The 20,417-nt window shown below is 37.7% G+C and overlaps 1 protein-coding gene across 1 annotated transcript; it reads left to right on the forward strand.

Moving 5' to 3' along the window:
- Nucleotides 1-220: 220 nt before the first annotated feature.
- Nucleotides 221-8,841, forward strand: LOC113359342 (DNA-directed RNA polymerase 3, chloroplastic-like; the record flags this gene model as incomplete). Its single annotated transcript, XM_026602994.1, has 19 exons — nt 221-1,114; nt 1,637-1,843; nt 1,962-2,095; nt 2,446-2,515; nt 2,595-2,653; nt 2,760-2,877; nt 3,275-3,388; nt 3,839-3,970; nt 4,170-4,586; nt 4,779-4,829; nt 5,015-5,085; nt 5,232-5,316; nt 5,437-5,589; nt 6,069-6,143; nt 6,223-6,312; nt 6,577-6,624; nt 6,731-6,845; nt 7,342-7,445; nt 7,574-8,841. Coding segments are annotated over 19 exons (3,048 nt in total), but the record flags the coding sequence as incomplete, so codon positions are not given.
- Between the last annotated feature and the right edge of the window lie 11,576 nt (nt 8,842-20,417).

The raw sequence follows: 20,417 nt of genomic DNA on the forward strand, positions 1-20,417 counted from the left end.
AGGTTCATGGTTCACGATATAGTTCAGGGTTAGGGGTTTAGGGTTCATGGTTCATGGTTAGGCTTCATAGTTCACGACATAATTCAGGAGTAAATATGACTTTTTAACAGGTGAGATAACTGCCACCTTGTATTTAACGGGATGGAAAGCGTTATTTGAAAAAAAACGGGGCACTTTAGAAAAGTGCAAAAAAGGGGGGCACTTTTTTTAACCTAATTCAAAACTGGATCTCTTTATCAAAATTCCCTTGATTTTTCTGCCAAAATTTCATCGACAAGGGTTTAAGGAGGGGTTGTTTCCTCACCATTCAACCACTAGTCCATTTCTCTGCAACACACTCTCTTTCTACTCTAAACCCCAATTTGCAGAACTGGCTTTAACAGTCCCATATCTCCCTTCTCCAACTCAATTACATCAACCATGGAGAAGAGGAGGAGGAGGAAAAACTCAAAAAAAATCAGTCAAAATCATCAAATTTTTACCCTTCAATTCTATCTTCAATAATCCTAACCCAAAGCTTAACAATTCCATCTCTTCTCAATTGAATTCACTCCAGCTTCCAACCTTATCCGTTTCTATCAACAACAACAACACCAGCACCAAGAATATTCTTTCAGATTTTGAAGAATCAATTTCTAGAGTTTTCTATGAAGATCCACCTTGGATTTCTTGCATTTTATCAAACCCTAATCTCAAAAAACAATCTCTGTCTTCTGATGGTGATGACAGAGTAGCTAAGAAAAAGAAATATGATTCACTAAGAAGGAGACAGATTAAGATGGAAACTGAAGCATGGGAGAAAATGGCACAAGAGTATAGAGATTTACAAAGAGAAATGTTAGAGAAGAAATTAGCTCCTAATTTGCCTTATGTTAAGTCATTATTTCTTGGTTGGTTTGAGTCATTGAGGGATGCAATTGCTAAAGATCAAATTTTGCAAGAGAGTAAGAAGCAGAAAGCTGCTTATGCTACTCAAATTGGTCTATTACCTGCTGATAAAATGGCTGTTATTGTTATGCATAAGATGATGGGGTTATTGATGACTGGACATGAAGATGGATGTGTTCGAGTTGTTCAAGCTGCAGTTCACATCGGTGAAGCTGTGGAACAAGAGGTAATTTATTGGTTTTATCTTCATTTCTTTAGAGTTCTGCAAGTTTTGTGATTATCATCACTTCTACTGTGTTATAGACAAATTAGACTGGCCGGGCGGGGCTTATATATATTAAGTTGGATAGTTATGGCACCCCAACTTAAAATGGTATGCCGTATTGATGAGAAATTAAACGGTTTATTACCAAGTCCAACTGACTCCACTTGAGTATCTGTATGATCATGTTCTGTCTCACTAACATTCTTTTCATGCAGAAAAGAATACCTGTGATAGTGTTTACGAAGTCTAAATTGTGTGCATGTTTAAAAGTCGTCAGATAGTTTAGCAGGAGGAGAGGCTGCTTTTCTAAAGTGGCTTCAAAACATAATGGAAGTACCGCAATACACCTGATTTGGATGAACACCAAGTCATCTAATTTTCTTAGTACCTCAGCGAAAATGTTCTTCATTCACCTTGGCATCCTATAAGTTTCTGCTTATTTTAAACCAAAATGACATTTATCTTGCTCTTTTTCTGTCTCAGGTGAGGATTCATACTTTCTTGGAGAACTCTAAGAACTATAGAAGGGGAAGGAGGAATGATGTCGATAAAGACGAGGCTTTGATTAAAGAGCAGGCCATTTTGAGGAAACGTGTTAATACTTTGATCAAGAAGCAAAAAGTAACAGAGGTTCAGAGGTTGGTAACAAGTGAAGAAAGTACGTCTTGGGGCCGAGATGCCCAGGCTAAGGTTGGTGATATCGTGTCTGCTCTCTTTTTAATTCCCGTCTTTGTAACTTGGCTTTTAAACAAGTTTAAGTTTTCATTCAATTTTTTATTTTTTAAATGATGTTTCAATTTATTTGCAGCTGGGAAGTCGTCTCTTAGAATTATTAACAGAGACAGCCTTTGTTCATCCTCCAATAAACCAGTTAGCAGATAGTCCACCGGATATTCGACCCGCATTTAGGCACACTCTTAAAACTATCAGGAAGGGATCAGGGTAAGCCTTTAATTCTTGTGTCAGCTAGCAATTCTCTCTTGATAGTTTTCCACATTTTGACATACAAACATACTTAAGAGACCATTGAACCTCGACCTGCTTTTTCATGATAATTGTACATTAACAATTTAACATATTCTTTTTCTCCGATGCATAATGTTTTTTGATTTCTTTGTGCACTAAAAAAGCACGGGGAAGGTAAAGGTCTATCAGTTTGTCTTGTTTTTACCTTGTACTACTATGTTTCAGCATGATGTTTGATGGAGGAAAATTGATCTCAGATGAGATGCTTATAAAATATATTTCTCTAAGCATTGATTGTGAAACCTGAAATGTTTTCTGGCTTGCAGGCCTGGATGTGGGAAAAGATATGGGGTTATAGAGTGCGATGAACTAGTTCACAAAGGGCTTGATGGAACTGTAAGTGAGGATTTAAAGTTAGTCTGTTATTTCTTGTGTTACTCATGGTGGATGTCACTGAAATCATGTTTAACTGCAGGTTAGGCACATGGAGATGTCGTACATGCCAATGTTAATACCACCAAAGAAATGGAAAGGGTACAAGGATCCAGATCTTTTGTTCCAATATTTGTGGCCTGTAACAGAATCAATCATCTCAAGTGGCCTCCTAGTGTAAATTATGTAATATTCTTTTGGTTTTCAGGTATCAAACAGGTGGCCACTTGTTTTTACCTTCTTATGTAATGCGTACACATGGTGCCAGGCAGCAACAGGAAGCAGTTAAGAGTGTTCCTCGAAAACAGATGCAGAGAGTGTTCGAGGTAAAATACCACATGTCAAAATTGAGAACAGATAGGTCTGACAAATGACACTGTTTGAGAGACTCAAAAAAAAAAAAAAAAAAAAAATTGAGACATGAAGTTTTTGCTTTGAAGTTTCTGGTCGGATCTCTAAGCAGAGTACAACTTACATCATGTTTTGCCTTTTACCGAATGCTGTAGGTTGTATTTTGTTAATATGGCATGTCATAGGAGACAGTAATTTTTACTTTTTTTTTTTTTCTTCGCAATCATGATAATATGCGTAGGATTGGAGTTCTTCTATTTATGTAACAGTCTCCAACATGAACTCTTGGAAGAAAACTAGTTTATTGCTTACTTTGTTTTTGTAGAAGTTGCTAGACTTTAGATGAAAATTCCCTGATTTGCGTTTCTTCAGGCATTGGATACACTGGGAAGAACAAAATGGCGGGTGAATAAGAGAGTTCTTGAGGTCATAGAGGCTGTCTGGGCCAGAGGTGGTAATGTAGCTGGACTGGTCGATCGTGAAGATGTGAGCTCTTTAACAGTTTGTTGAGTTTCAGTAAATCTGCAGTGCTAAAAGCTAACCTATTATATTGATAATTTAACTCGAAACCTTAACATGTTTATAAATCGTGTAAAACCATAAACCCTGCAAAACTTCTTTTAGAGAACTGTGTACTTGATTTCATGCTCATTTTGATGAGCATCGTTCATTTCATGGAAGCTCCTTTCGAAACTAGCTTCAGATTGTAAACACAATTAAAACGAATTAGAGCAGCGGAAATCGCTTAAGGCTGTATTGGTCATGGATTCATCATATACCAGATAGACTTACTGGCACTGCACTGGTTTCTAGGATCAACGTGCAAACACACCCAAAACAAATTATAGCAGGGAAAATAGCTTTATTGGTTTTGTTGCTATAGCGTTGGTCATGGATTAATCTCACACTAAATAGATTTGCTGCATTGGTTTCTAGCTGCTGATACCAGAGGAGCCACACTCAGATGGTGCGATCGAAATCCAAAAATGGAAATGGAGTGTGAGTAAAGCAAATAAGTGTAACCGGGAGAGGCATGCTCAGAGATGTGACATTGAACTTAAGCTTTCTGTAAGTTTTCTTATTCTTAGGTTTGCAAGTTTATAGTAGTATAAAGATCCATGTCACATACTTCGGCAATTCAGTATTTGACCCTGATCTGAAGTGTCAGACGGTAGTACCCCAGCATGTTCCGGCACTTGATTTCTCAAATTCTGTGGATAGGTTATTTTATGAGATTCCTATGCTGACATATTCAATTTTGAAACAGGTGGCCCGAAAAATGAAAGATGAGGAAGGCTTCTACTATCCTCACAATCTAGATTTTCGTGGCCGTGCGTATCCCATGCATTCACATTTGAATCATCTTAGTTCAGATCTTTGTCGAGGTGTTCTGGAGTTTGCTGAAGGCAGACCACTAGGAAGAGCTGGCTTGCGCTGGCTGAAGATTCATTTGGCAAATCTATATGCAGGCGGTGTTGATAAGCTCCCCTATGAAGAGCGTGTAATGTTTGTGGATAATCACCTGGATGATATATTAGATTCAGCACAGAGGCCGATTGATGGAAAACGTTGGTGGTTAAGTGCAGAAGATCCTTTCCAGTGCTTAGCAGCATGTATGAATCTGTCAGACTCCCTGAGGAGCTCGTCACCATACACTGTCATCTCCCACCTGCCAATTCATCAAGTGAGTGTAACAATATAATATTTTATACTAAGAAGGTTCCTTGGCATTCACAATCTTGTTCATTTTTGTCTTTTTTTTTTTTTCCTTTTTTTTGAACCAAGTATCAGTCTAATAAGCTTGAGTTAATGTATCGCCCTTTTATAAATGTTGTTTCAATAATTTGAGGCGTATGAAAAAACTTCTTTTTCTTAGGATGGATCATGCAACGGTTTGCAGCACTATGCAGCCCTTGGGAGAGACAGTGTATGTATTCTGTTTCCACCACCTTTTTCTCCCTTTTTTAGGTTCCGTGTAAAAGAATCTGCAACCGTTAAATGAATGTTCCTTTGTTTACTGTTTAATATGGTAATCACACGTTGAATAAAATAAAAATATTAAGAAAGTACATGTACCTGTTTGATTAGGCTCTTACACGCTTTTTGTTTCAGTTGGAGGCAGCTGCAGTAAATTTAATAGCGGGAGAAAGGCCGGCAGATGTTTATTCAGAAATAGCTGCTAGGTAAGAGATTTTAGCTGTTAAATAAGAGTGAGTCTATTTTCATAAATTGTCACTTATATGCATGCTTATCTTGTTGGAAGAAGATCACATCCTTCTTATATTTCCCAAAATGGAAGCCCTTAAGACACATCCTTTGTAAACTGCAGAGTTCATGATATTATGAAAAGAGACTGCAGCAAAGATCCGGCAACTCATTCAGCTGCGTGGCTAGCAAATCTCTTAATTGATCAGGTCAGTTTGCTCATTCGGGATCAATAAAGTTTCACTTCCCTGAAACCTTATGAGTTGGGTAGACAGTATATGCTGGAAATATTTGTTGACTTACGATCTTGATGTCTTGGTAGCTTTCAGGTAGACAGGAAATTGGTGAAACAAACTGTGATGACCTCAGTGTATGGCGTAACTTACATTGGTGCACGTGAGCAGATTAAGAGGAGATTAATGGAAAGGGGTAACATTACTGATGACCGATTGTTGTTCAGTGCATCTTGTTATGCAGCTAAAGTAAGCTACCGTTACAACATGAGACTTGTATGCTCACATTTACAGTTACAAGAGAAGATAAAAATATTCTCTTTGTGTTCACATTTACAGCACGACAAGATAACATATTTTCTTGTTTTCATAAAAAAAATTGTATTGAAAAAAAGAAATGAGCTATTCCTAAAAATAAAATCATGTAACTACAGTAGATGAGAAAACTAGAATTATGCTTGAGAACAGGATATCCTGAAGGTTTAGCTGGGTTATGCAAAACTTGACACACTCAGCTCGTAACTTTTTTACTACATTGATTTGGATCTCATCATCCTCCTCACCTGAGTTAAATTTCGTACAAAAACTTAGTAGTAAGCCTTGCCACTGTATAAAACCGTTGTACTGTTTCTGTCATAGCATCCATCAGAGACTACTAAAACATGTTGGTCCCCTGCTGCAAAAATCTACTTCACTTGACTGTTTGATAATATTTTACTTCTGAATAGGTGACGATGACTGCACTTGGGGAGATGTTTCAAGCTGCTCGTAGTATTATGGGATGGCTTGGTGATTGTGCAAAGGTACATTTTGACTACAGCTAGAGTGACTAAGATTTGAGGGATTTCCTTGTTCTTATACTTCGATATGGAATTTTGACAGGTAATCGCGTCAGAAAATGAGCCTGTGAGGTGGACTACTCCTCTGGGGCTCCCAGTTGTGCAACCTTACCGCAAACCTGAAAGGCATCTTGTGAGTTTTCAAGATTAGAAGTAGATTCTAATGTAGTCAAGAATTCCTCGAAAGTATATGCTCTGAGATCCTTTTCCACTTTTTTTGATCTTATTGACCTTTTCGTCTTAGTTATTGCTGTATGCATATAATGAGTTATAGTGATCCAATAGTTGCGCCAGAATCCTCTACTAGTTGAAAGGATAACTGCTATTTCATTTTGGCCGGTTGAAGACTACGAATATGTTAAACTGCATACTGATTTTCGTTAAATATGTATTGTAGATCAGAACTTCCCTTCAGGTTTTAGCTTTGCAGCGAGAGGGCGACTCCGTAAGCTCCTAAATCCTAATATTTTGTATCCAATTTGCACCTTTTGTTTTAGTCCGAATATCGCCATTAATGATTGAATATAACCATACAGCTGTAAAATTTCCAGGTTGATGTCAAGAAGCAGAAGAGCGCTTTTCCTCCAAACTTTGTGCACTCGCTTGATGGTTCTCACATGATGATGACTGCTGTTGCCTGCAGGGATGCAGGATTGCATTTTGCAGGTTTGTGGTTGATTCTTTTTATAGGGTATATAAACCATATTATCCGCCAAATTCGCGAGTCAGCGTATGTTTACCCTCTCCCATGAGTTCTCGTTGTTATGACCCATAATAATCAGAGTGAAATCTCTAACATCATTGTTTAAAATTTGGATCTCAAGTAGATGTACTTAAACTTAAAGTGTATAAAAAGTACTGTGTCCACAAAATGATGTAGAAAAAATGATGCTAGCTATAGTGCCAACCATGTGGTCAGAATGTTCCACATGGAGGTCATCCCCCGAAATGAATTAGTCCTTGGTGTATCTTCATATGGAGGCCATATGGTCAGCAATGTGCTTGAAAAAAGTGGTCTGCCAAGCATCACTCCTGTGGGTATAAGTTTTTGAAAAGTCGATCCTGTTATACTCGTCGAGGCTAAATTTTCTAGCATAATATCCTATTCCTTGGTTACTTTGGCGCAGTGAAAACCTAACTTGGTGATAAAATTAATTGGCAGGGGTTCATGACTCCTTCTGGACACATGCATGTGATGTCGACAAGATGAACCTAATTTTGAGAGAGAAATTTGTAGAGCTTTACAATATGCCTATACTTGAGAATGTAAGTACTCACTGCCAGACTGCCTAGTAGGATTTTGTCCTTACATTCTACCATACTAATAAAGTTGTCGTATATTCGCTCTTGCCTTCTTGGCTAACGTTGATAATTCTTATTTTTCTCTCTTCAAGTTGTTGGAGAGCTTCCAGACATCGTTCCCAACTTTGTCATTTCCTCCCCTTCCAGATAGAGGTGACTTCGACCTGGAAAATGTTCATGAGTCTCCTTATTTTTTCAATTGATCCTTGCAAGTGAGGAATAAGGATGACGAGGGGGTTACAACAACTATCAATGGTATGAGGAGGATGGGGTGCCAATAGTCTTCAATCATTATTAGTGTTTTGCAAGGCTTATGAGAAGATTCCAAGGGTAGACAAAGTACCTGTAGTTTTGAAAGGTTCTTTTCATCGACATGTTTTGATCGACCAGACTTCCTGTTCGATTCTAGTCATGGCCCATGTGAAACATCATTTAGTTGATGATGCTTTGGAAGTCCCAAAGGAGAAGCTAGTATTCGAGGACAACTTGAATCATTTGTTAATTTGCATCTGCAAAGAGCCTGATCAACACGAGGAATGCAGTAAGAATATTTACTCAAATGCCCACATTTGAGAGCAATCCTAATTTGCACAGAGCTTGCACAATGATAGACATCTATGGTTTCATTGGTCGATTTGATGAAGCAAGAGACCTTTAATTGAAGCTGAAATCTTTGGGTATTACTTTGGATATGGTTACGTATAGGTTGTAAGAGGCTTCTTTGGTTTTATAGGAAACGGAAAAGCAGAAGGGAATTGTTTCGGATGTTTTTCTGTTCATGATATGCTTCGGATTTATCAACAGTGTCTTGTTCAACAAAAGTTGGATTACATATATTACCAGACACTGAAAACCGGGATTGCAGCTTCAATTAAAGGAATTGTGGTTTCAGAAAAACAGTAGACTTTTTGATGAAATTCAGCCTAATGCTCAAGTTTCAAAAGTAGGATCATGAAGATGGTGTACGAAGGAGGTTTGAGAATGAAGGGAAACAAATGGAATCAAAATTATGATCTCCAGGTTATATCATTCTTTAACTTGGGTCCCTGAAATTCAAGATAGTGATTTTACTCTATTCTATTGTAATGGAGCTTCATGTGGAAATTCAGGAGCAACTGGTTTTGGAATTGTTGAGTTGCGCTGTGACGAGATCACTCTCGTGACAGAAATCATAAGGGTGCACTTGTTAGCCCTTGGATATTACACCACTTATAAACACACATCCGCTGAGAGGATTAGAAATAAAATAAAATAATTTTTATTACAGTATAACGTAGTACTACGCAGTTGGAGCTTAGCTTATTAGGTTCCCAACCAATTTCTTGTAATAATACCCTTTATATCTAATAATAAAAAGATATTGTACTATCAAATTATTATTTTTTCTCGGTTTTATTATCATATTACTTGAATCCTATTATTGTGGCTTGAACCCAACAGGATTTTGGGGGCTTAATATGATTTGGATAGCCAAAATATGGATAGGGGACCTTACGTGACTTAAAAGTCGGATTCGCCATTTCCTAATAAAATTAATTAAAATCAAATCCTAATGCTAAATTAAAACCAAAAATCAAAATCAAATTACTCTTCATTTTTTCTCTTTTTCTTCTCAAAAACACTTTTCATAACCTAAACCTATTTCCCTCTCTTCTCTATTGATTCCTTAAACAACTCAAGTTGATTCGATTCTAGCCAACAAGATTAAGAGTGACAAGATCCGGCCGATTGAACCTTGATTCTGAGATATGGCAAGTTATTGATGTTCCATTTATTGGAGATGTGGTGAACCAATATGTTCAAACACCAGCGAATCCTCCACAAATGGCTCCTATTAGGAAAGAATCGAAAAACCCACCAGTCATTTTAGTGTTAGATTGGGAAAATAGGTTCGATTGATGATTTAGGGTTTTCAAAAAAGGTTTCTTGAGACGTTCACGACTAGGAGTTCTTATCGTCCTAGCCGTAATTTTTTTCTCACGGTTGGGACATTAAGACCTCCCAGCCGTAAAGTACTCATACGGTTGGGAAAATTCGACATCCCAGCCATGTGTTTGTTATTACGGATGGGACTTTCCAACCGTAAGTAGTCCTGTGTCTGCAATAAAATTATTTGGGTGATGAATATTTCGGCTGGAAACTTCACCATCGTAACTCTATTTTCCCAACCGTTTTTTGCGTTTCTTAGCCGAAATGTTGCTTACGGTTTAATTCCCAACCAAGAAAGTGAAAAGAAGAAAGAACCACATGAACCAGCTATGTATGATATTGCTAAGATGATGGTACTTAAGCTAACTTCTTCATTCCTAATTTTCTATAAGTTTTCCAAATTATGTACAACTATTGATTGAAGGATGTGAACTTGATATGAAAATAGGTTGAGCGAGCTATTAAGAATTTGGGTTTATGTGTACTTGTTTACGTCATTTCAGCTTTTCATTACGAAAGACTTAGTTTTAGTATGTTTTAGGATATGGGTGGATTTCGTTTGTTTTAAGTAATGAGGTATTAATTTATCTAGAATGGATACTAGTGTTTTAATTTATCAGATTCTTGTTTAAGTATAAAGGTGTGAAAATCTGATAATGACAATCCAGGGTAAGTTACGTCCAGGTTAAACCTTTGAATAACCTAGCCCGGCTAGCCGTATAGCTCAATCAACTGAAAGGACAGCCGTAACATAACTTACGTCTAGCATTCCTGGTCATAACATAACTTATGTCTATCATTACTAGCCGTTAATCTGCCAGAATTCAGAATTACGGGTAGCATTTCAAGCCGTAAATATGCCAGAACTCAGAATTACAGATAGGATTTCAAGCCGTAAATATGCCAGTTCTCAAAATTACGGGTAGCATTTCAAGCCGTAAACTTGTGTACAATTAGGTTTTGTAGCCGTAAATCTTCGAAAAGCTGATTTTCCGGGTCATTGAGTAATTTCGGCTAGATCGTGTCTGCGTAAAACCTAGCCGTAAGTACCTCTAAATAACCAATATCTTTGGTTTTCTAAAAATATAATAAGAGAAACTTAAATTGATTGTTTATTTATAATGAGTGATACAAAATACCTAGGTTCACTTACAATCACCACCCTTCAAAAAAAAATTCTTATCATATTATCACAACCTTCACACCACATTTACTCATAGTCATCCTCATCGGCAGTGTCATAGTCATCCTCATCGGAAGTCATTAGTACACACGGGCCATCTCTCGATAATTGTAATGTCGTCCATGATTCAAATCTTTCCTCGAACCTATTACACCAACCCATTGGTATTTCGCCATCACCATCGTTTCCCTTCCTTAATGGAGGTAACGAGTATCCTTCTTTCAATTGGAGGATGATATAATGGTTCATGTTCACAAACTCCATGATGACTATCTTTGGTGATTCTTATTCGGTAAAAATATGTCTTGTTGGTGCATATATAACACTATGTCCATAAGAGATGGAATGAATAACGCAATGGAATGAGTTGGCGAGTAGATAGCCGCGTATTGGCATTCTCATCCAATATTCACTTGTCAATCTAGTGTTGCCCTTTAAATGCCGTTCAAATGTTTGTAATTTCTCATTTAGCACCACCTCCGTTTATTCTCTTTCACATCTCATCATTGGCTTGTAAAAGTCGGGGAAACCACGTAGTTCAAGCAAACACTTTTCCCTTACATAAGTAATTTGGTCTACATCCCAATATTTTGCATCCTCAAAAGATCCAAGTTGATCTACGAACAAATGGTAATCACAATTTCCGTCGCCCTCAACATCGTCGGTGGACTTAACGTACTCATGAATAAAATGTGGTAAAAAGTGCATGTAATTTTTATATATTGTGCACGTAAGTTGGATACAATTACCTTCCTCATCTATAGGGGGTGATTTCATCGGACCTACTTCTACATAACCGTCTCTTTCTCATTGTGGGGTGATTTACGATGGTTCGACCATCGATGCTTTTGATTTGACATCATTACCTAGGCTTCTTGCTAATTTCTTAATACCAACTCCACTACCAACTTTTTTTTTGGACTCCACTACCTTCTTTTGTTGTTAAAACTTCTTGGCATGAAACAACCGCGTCTTTAATTTTGACTCCACAAGCAACTTTTCTTGTGGAACCTTTTTAGGATGGAAAAACCACCGCCATCTTGGGGCCTTTTACCTTTACTTCACTACCCTGGCTTGATCCTCCTTCTTCCATTTCCTTTCGTTTATATTTGTTTGTAGCCGTACCTTTCGCCTCCTTGTACAACTCATTCAACTTCTCAAAACCCGAAATATCTCTTTGGTTTGAAGGTTTCAATTGTGGACCCTCTTGATCCTTTCTCTTCGCTTCTTCCCTTTCCTTTTTCCTTCTATTTTTTTTCGGAGGCCTTCCCTTTCCCTTCCCCTTGGTTGGTTCGAAAAAATATCTTCTCTAGTGAATGGATGATGCAACCAAAGTTGTCCTTGCGCCGGTAGTAAATAAACATACTTCTCAGAAAGTTCCTTGTGGGCATCATTGTCGCAAAACATGTCACCGAGACCTTGATTGGGTAATGGATCGTTGAATGACAGTGGACTCCAAAATGGATCTATATCTTCGATTGAAATAATATTTGAGGGATAATTAGCTACTGTATGCTTACATGGGAGGCCCAAAGCCGACATTATGGGACAATTACATCTTATTCCCGGTGAAAAATTCGCGTTCTCCCAAGCCTCCACTTACATCATAATTTTTAGGATTGCCCATTGAGAAACGTATAAACTAATTCCCCGGAGCCAAGGGCTATCCAAATACTCGACGATCCTTCTAGATCAGCTATTTTCAAAATCTCCTTTAATTCCATCGAGATCATGCTTGAAATACTCGACCATAGCTTCAAAAACAACAACAAATCCACCATCACACCCATTTAGCTTACTTTTGAAACGATAGTGAGACGACTCCACCGTTCTTGTGGATTGGTTGTCATAATGTCTATAACGGTTTACCCATGCACTAACGAACTTCTCTTTGTGAGGATCCAACAACCCATTCTTCAAATACACTAGAACATCCGGGTAGGTAACCCATTTTTCTAATACAAAATGCTTCATTCGGAAAAAAGCTTCTTCCTTGAGCGACCATATTAATTCTTCCCAATCCAATTGAAGATACGCCCATTTCACCTCGGTTCTTTTGTCATCGATCTCAAACTTATCTTTCTCTTGTTTTTGTTTCTCCAACAGTAGTTTTTTAACCTCTCCATATCGGTTTTCCTTTCTGGCCAAATAACCCTCTTGCAATTGGTTTGCACATTGTTCCCTATATGGAGCGTGCAAAGATGATGATGTGCGTCGGGAAAAATACGTGGTATGACCCACATCGTAATCTACACCGTAGGAGTATAACCTATTCTTGATACAATAACTTCACCTTTTGCAATGCCCAAACATAACTATCCTTCGTCTCGTATTCCAAGAAACAAAACTCAATGGTAAATATCGACTTGGTAGATGTTTGTCTAACAATGTTCAATATCGGCATAATGTACTTGTTCGTTTATACGCTTAATCCATAAAGAGAATTTGATGGAAGCATCTTGCCAATTGTACACATTCCGGATTCGCGATGAAAAGATATTCCACTTTCTTTTCTTCATTCATGACATATGCGTTAGAGTACTTTGCCTCCTCAAACAAAAACAATAATTGTTGCAAAAGCACTTTCTCTTTCCTTGTCTCATTTTAAATTTTTTCTCTTTCTTTATATATAGTTTCTAATAAAGAAGAGTTTTGGCGGTTTAACACTTTCACGCTACTAAGGATATCAATAGGTCGTGTGCGTTTTTTACTCTACGCGTGTACCAATTCATTTTCTTCGGGGTTGGGCCTTGTCGGATAAGGATGGTTGATCAAACTCTATGGAATAGGATGATTATGATAACCCGAGACGAATTTATGCATAAACCACACTTTCTTGTTCGTGTTATATTTAAATTGAAGCTTAAAAGGGCCTCCGCACTCCTTAGTATTATGAGATCCCTTCTTCCTCGTGGTTTTTGGTTTATACTCACTACCTTTTTCCCAATGTCTCTCGTACTTTCCACTACACTAGCAAACCATTTGAAAGCTAGTGGTTGTAACTTGCTTATTCTTGACTATTATGCACATCTTCTTCAGTCTTTGTGATCAAGCCCACTACTTTGCATCTTCTTTATCTTCCCACTCATTGTTGTTTGCATAGTGAGCACTTGTGTCCTCCGAAACTTGCACATGTGGGGGTTGATTTTTCGTAACCACCTGTTGGTCTTCCACCGGAATGTACGGTACTGAAAAGGCGAGGTACCCAAATATAATTCAAGCTAAAACTTTTCCTACCTATGAGTCCTTTCTCCGAAAGTGATTTTCTATGGACTGAGTCGAGACCATACAACTAATCGGTTCACATTTCATGTGATCGTCTATGCATACGAGATCGAGACAATACAACAACGAAGTATGTTTACTTGATACAAAGGTTCAGACTTAACCAAACACAATAGGATTGCTTATCAAGTAAATAAGAATTAACATTTGTGTAATTTACTTTAATTATAATAAAACAATTATAATGCGGAAAATAAAAGTAAATGACACAGCAAGATTTTGTTAACGAGGAAACCGCAAATGCAGAAAAACCCCGGGACCTAGTAAGAATTGAATACTCTCAGGATTAAGCCGCTACACAAAATTACACCTAACTTTGTATAGTTGAGACCAAGTACCTAACTCTATAGTATACCTAGTTCCATCTGTATTCCCACGCCTCCAACTTGTGAATAAGTCACGTACTTGGAACAATCCCTTTGGTTAGTATTCCAAACAGTAAAAGAACAAGAAATCTGTTTGGTATCAACTCTATTCAACCAAGTGATATGAGTCAGACAAAGCCTCTTCCATTTATCTCAACATAAACTCCTTCGTCGGGTCTAGATCTATCTTATGTTCAATCACCCAAAGGTAATCAATTAAGATTAAGCCAACAACACCTTTAATCCGAAGAATCGTGTTGACGCCGATCTACTCAAATAACCAATCCAATCTACCACAAGGATAAACCGATTATTAATTGGATCCTCTTTTCCCAAACAAGTATTGTGCACACAAAAAATTATAAAACCCAAGTCAGATCTTCAATATCTTCTTTGTCTTCAAATCTTCTTAAATCTTCAATAAACACCTGCACACAATCACTTGCATCTCTTGTGATCAATCACGCACAGAACGGAGTCTGTTAATAATGGATTATCACAAGATCGTCTTTAGAACTAACAACAGTGTAAAGATCCCTGTCTAAACTCTTAACTAGTTTGAGTGAACCTTATATCAGAAGAGAAGATTCTCAAGAATAAACAAACTAGGTGCAATCAGATTTCAACCACCGTTAGTCAATCAAATAAATCGAAAACAAAGATAAACCGCAATTATCTAGTTTCCCACCAACGGGTCGTGCTAGAGCTCCTCAATCCCAAAGAAGACTTTAAAACGAGCGGCCGTAAGATATTTCACCTAATTAGATTACTCTCCTCTCCGATAGGCGGCTACACCAGTAACAAAGACAAAAGAGGAAGTTTGTTGTTACGAAGGATTAGTTTGCTAGAAAGGCAAACTTCGTGTATTTATAGACAAGGAAGTTTGTCCACCAAGGAATTTCCAAACCCGAACATATTCTCAAGATATTCATAAATACACAGATTCCGTTTTCATAATTCCTGAAAATGCTCTGTCCAAAAATACAATCGAAATCTCTCGGAAAATCTAATTAGTAAATGCACATTACTAATTCCATAATTTCCCTACAAAGTTAAATTAATAACCTTAATTAAAAGATTCTTAACTTACTTATGTTTCGATCCTGGGATTCTCTTCCCTTAGCCTTTAATGAATATCTTTGAACAATTATAGAAATAAACATTCACAACACGTGTTCAAAGTTTGTCGACATCTTTACTTTGTAAGTTCTCTTTCACACTTACAGCCTTGAAACCGGTTTTCCACACTTCCAAACAAGTTTAGAATTGGTTCATCTGACTTTCAAGAACTATGTGATTGATCAAACCAACATTCAATCACAATCATGGGTTTACGGTTTTACCAAAACAAGTTTCGGTTCTACCTCCATGTGAGTACTACGCATAGTCACACTAGCTTCCCAAATATTCGATTGACTAGGTACTAGGATCGGTTCCCACATATATATGGTATTAAACTCATATGTGTTGCACATGTCCATAGGATCGGTTCCCCTTTCTGCTATAAACCTTGCTGCACCCCACACAAGGATCGGTTCCCTATTGCACTAAACCCCTTAGGTTCGGTTCCCTTTCCCTCACTAGGATCGGTTCCCTACCCCCAACAAGGATTGGTTCCATTTCCCCAACAAGGATCGGTTCCCTTTCCCCATGGAACATACAGTCCGATCATACCAGGTGATTACTTAAGATTGGTTTTACTAATAAAATTTATACCAATACAAAAGTCAGGACTTTGTGAATAGTTCTACCAAGAACACAACAAATTATGAGCGGTTATACTCTATGACACATATTGGTGTTCATAAGATATGCAACGAATAACAAAACCAATAACTCCCGGACGGAAATTTCCTTTTCGGTCCACAAAAAAGTTTATGAACTTACTTCCTTAGAACACATGTAAAAATTGTTCCCTAGGATGAAATCCTCACCTTATACCCATACATAATGACAATAGCATTCAAATGATTATGGAGATGTCTTATCAATAAAGTTTAATTATTAAGCAATAAACCTCATATTGTATTCCTTAATGCTATGTCTATCTAGAGTTCAAACATGCTTCGCAGTTATGTTTTCAATTTGCACGACTTGAAAGATACCTTAGGGAATGAAACAATTCAAGTCAAATATCACTAACCTCAAGTGGAAGGATGATCGTTGTTGTTGTAGCTCCTTGCTTCTTCACATCTTCAAGACTTCGCAATACTTGTAATGTCTCATATCCTAATAATTTCAAGCTAACCTATACGAAGTTTAACTCTGGTACATAATCAAGCGACTCTTAACATGAGTTTTGATTCACTAAAATATGACCACCAAACTTGACATACCAACGTTTGGTGGGTTCAACCGAGCAATTCTCTAAAAATATCCCCCTTTGTCAATTTTAGTGACAAAACTCTTACATCATATGGATAAACAAATTACAAGAATTCATTACACTCCACTTGATTCCCGATTCAACAACATAGTAAAATTGCTTACATTCAATCCTTGAAAATGCCGTTGTTGACATTATAGTAACAAAGCTATTACTCACCCTAAGGAAGATAGGTAGATATTCAATCCGCACGTCTTTGTTATACCAATCAATATGACATGTTACTCCCCCTTAGTCTATGCTTTCACTCTTTCGTTAGATACAACATCCAAGCACCAATGTTCTTTTCCTTAGAGATACCAATTAATACAAAATCAATGCCAGTATCACTTGTTTACTCCATATATTTCTCCCCCTTTTTGTCACAAAAATGACAAAGAAATGAAAAAAATAAAGGACAACACGAAAAGAATCTTACAAATCTCAGAATAGACTTGCAAACTTGTAGAGTTAGGCAAGAGGGTTCCACACATCACTTTCTGATAACCAATATCAAAACCAAAACTACAAGTAGTCTTATTTTGATATGTTACCAAGGAAACAATTTCCTGAAATTTTTTTCCCATTTAGTTTAGCAAACCAAAAACAACTAATCACATTAGTCCCTTTGCTAAACCGATTGTTCAATAACAACCTCTTAATTCGATAAGACCAAAATAAAGATAAACTCCATTTTTCTCATCATATTCTAATTATCCATATACTTAGACCTTTCAATTTTAAACAAACCAAATACTAGGTTAGTTAACTAGCATTTCTTTGTTTAGGCATTCTACTAGACTTGAATTACCGAACCCTCACTTTGATAAGACAAACTAAGATCAAAATTAACTTAGTTTCTTATCCGGAATCGAATTGGACTAAACAACTCATCACGTACACATATTATTTCGTTAAAATAATTCATACAAACCAATATAAATCAACTTGCAAAATTATTCACCTCAACCGGAAGCAATTGAATCAACATAGACATTAAAATCACCGCAGTTGCACCGTAATTTTGTAAGCCTAAACCGTTGATACTATACCAAAGCAAAATACCAGAGGTTTTTCTTAACCAGAACCAATTGAATCACACACATCAATTGTACCAAAATTTTGTAAGCCTAAACCATTGAAACTATACAAAAGCAAGCTAACAATAGTTTTTCTTAACCGGAAACAATTGAATCACACACACACATCAATTGTACCAAAGTTTTGTAAGCCTAAACGATTGATACCACACAATAAATCAAGATAAGAATAGTTTTTCTTAACAGGAACCAATTTAAACACATAACCAAACACATCATGGAATAAATATCAATTGAACCTAAATTTTGTTAAGCAAAAGCAACAAATATATATAATACAAACTCAGGCTTTTCTTAAACAGGAAAACAATTAACTAACAAGATTGTTACCTCAAATTTCGCATCCACTTCTCCAATATGATAACATCTTCGTTCAGGGAGAATTGATATCGAAATATCTCCACGTTGTCATCCTTATGCGTAAACAAAATAATAACAACATACCTCAACCTTTACCAGACAAAGGTTGAAAACCGGTTTTAACTATTGCAAGCAAAAGTTGAAAACCATTGAAACACATATGCTTTTATACTAAACCAAAGCCGATTCAACGTATTGTGACTTTTTCACATACTGTTTCCATTAGAACCCCTCATAATCCTTTGATAAAGCCTACCTACTAGGGCTAGAACTTAATACCGCTAAATCAAAAAGTCACCCAAACCATGAGGGTTTACAATATATGAGATCGAACATTAAAGTCATAAAACCGAAAACATATATATCATAATCATACACAACAATAATATAAACGCAATTAAACACAGGCTATGTAAACCGAAAACTATCACAAGAAAAATTACTCAAATCAAATAATTTTATTCATAATAGTTTTATTCATAATAGACCAATACAATCAATGAAAGAAATCATAAATTGATGTCTATTATACTAGATTAAGTAATACAACAAACAACTTAATCTTTAGTGGTGCTCTTGTTGTTCACCGAGGTCTCTTCAGTGTTCAAACTCTTAAAGTATGTCTCGAGAGACTTTTCCGCAACCACTTTAAATTTTATAAGATTGTTTATGGGTTAAAACTATTTCTGCTGGTTTTGGTAATTTTGGGTGTGTGGATGAGAAATGAATCTAAACCCTAAACAAATGCACTACACGGGAGTGCTTTCTGATTCGAGAGATCAATCTATACAACTCTGGCCTAAACCAAGAAATGGCCGTTCCAGACTTGCTTATGTCACAAAGTGAAGGAGAATGGGTTGATCTTAGGGAGGGAAGCGAAGAAGATGTTGAGATTGTGAAGGTATTGGTTGTTTATGAGTTGTATCAGAATATCGAACTGGCTTGCAATAATGTAAGCAATCAGCTTCGGTGTTTTCTGGATACGATGACAACACTTGGTTTTTTCTGTGTTGTGTTGGAAATAGGTAAAAGACCTATTTATACAAGTCATTGAGCACAAACCTCATCTCGTAGGAAGTGGAACGATGGAGTAGTGGGGTCGTGCAAGTGATTGTCACACGATCACGTCTTTGCCCACTTTTCCCATCATCGTTAACCGTCCATGCCTCCTGACACGTTCTTGTGATGGCGCGTTGCACTCAGCTCGCTGTAAACCGCCAGACGAATACCCCAGTAATTATCCCCCAGTTTGTGACATGCTTGATGTCTCGAATGAGTGGATCGTGGGACCCACAGGAAGTAGCATACGATGCTAGGTTAAATAACTGAGTTATTTAGGAAATCGATATTCATGAAATATCGTGTATACTCTATGCATGTAATGCATCTAATACAATCAATATGTATGAAGCATCGCTGTTTTAAAGCTTAACGGAGTAAGTCGCGGATTAAGCGTCTTAAAATAGCTGCATGCCCAACCATCTTCGAGTGATCGTTTGGAGGCCGCATAGGAGGGCCATCCCTTGGTCGATCACTCCTTGTGGTAGAGTGACGGGTGGTGATCACCAAGGTGCCTCATTGGTCGTTTAACTCTTAGCCTAGGCTGTCCGACCAATATGGAAAAGTTGGACGGACGAGATGATCTGCGGCACATGTTGGCGACCGTTGATGGATTAGGGTTTTAAAGAGGTTCGCAAGCATCACTCTTTAGCTTGACCGCAAAGTTTTTGGTGGGACCGACCGGGCATGCATGTAGACGACTTGCCGGTGTACAAGTCCATGCCGCTCTGTCTCGCTGAGGTGCGATCTAGGCCACTCAATTTGTCTGGCAAAGATGAGTGGTCGTGATCAATTTGCAACATAAATCCTTTGCCGCAAAGGATTTTAGGGGGCCACAGCATGCCATCTTTGGGCGTGCGTTTCGAGGCGCATGGCCATGGTCCACCTTGGCCGACCGGTTACATGCGCAGGTGGGACCACGGTGATCATGTTGATACTATTTGGACCTCCTTAGTCTATATCTACACCCTCCATTCGAGCTGGCGAAGATGGATGGTCGTGATCAAACTGCGACATATATGTAATGCGGCAAACCCTAATTAGGGTTTTGGATCAGTCACGCGTGCGCAACTTTGGCCAAACGGTTTGGCAGGCTATGTTCCTCCTTTGGGGAGACCGATCGTGTGGGGCCCACGTTGGGCCGTCGGTGAACATATGTGTACCTGTCTGATGGTCCTAGGCGCGATCTAAGCCATCCAAATATGCTGGCGAAGTTGGATGGTTGTGATCGATTTAAGACGCTAGTGGAATTTCCGTGACCCTTAAGCATCACGCCAGCCATACTTCGAG

The sequence above is a fragment of the Papaver somniferum genome, chromosome 3 (assembly GCF_003573695.1).
Source record: "Papaver somniferum cultivar HN1 chromosome 3, ASM357369v1, whole genome shotgun sequence".
Taxonomy (NCBI): domain Eukaryota; kingdom Viridiplantae; phylum Streptophyta; class Magnoliopsida; order Ranunculales; family Papaveraceae; genus Papaver; species Papaver somniferum.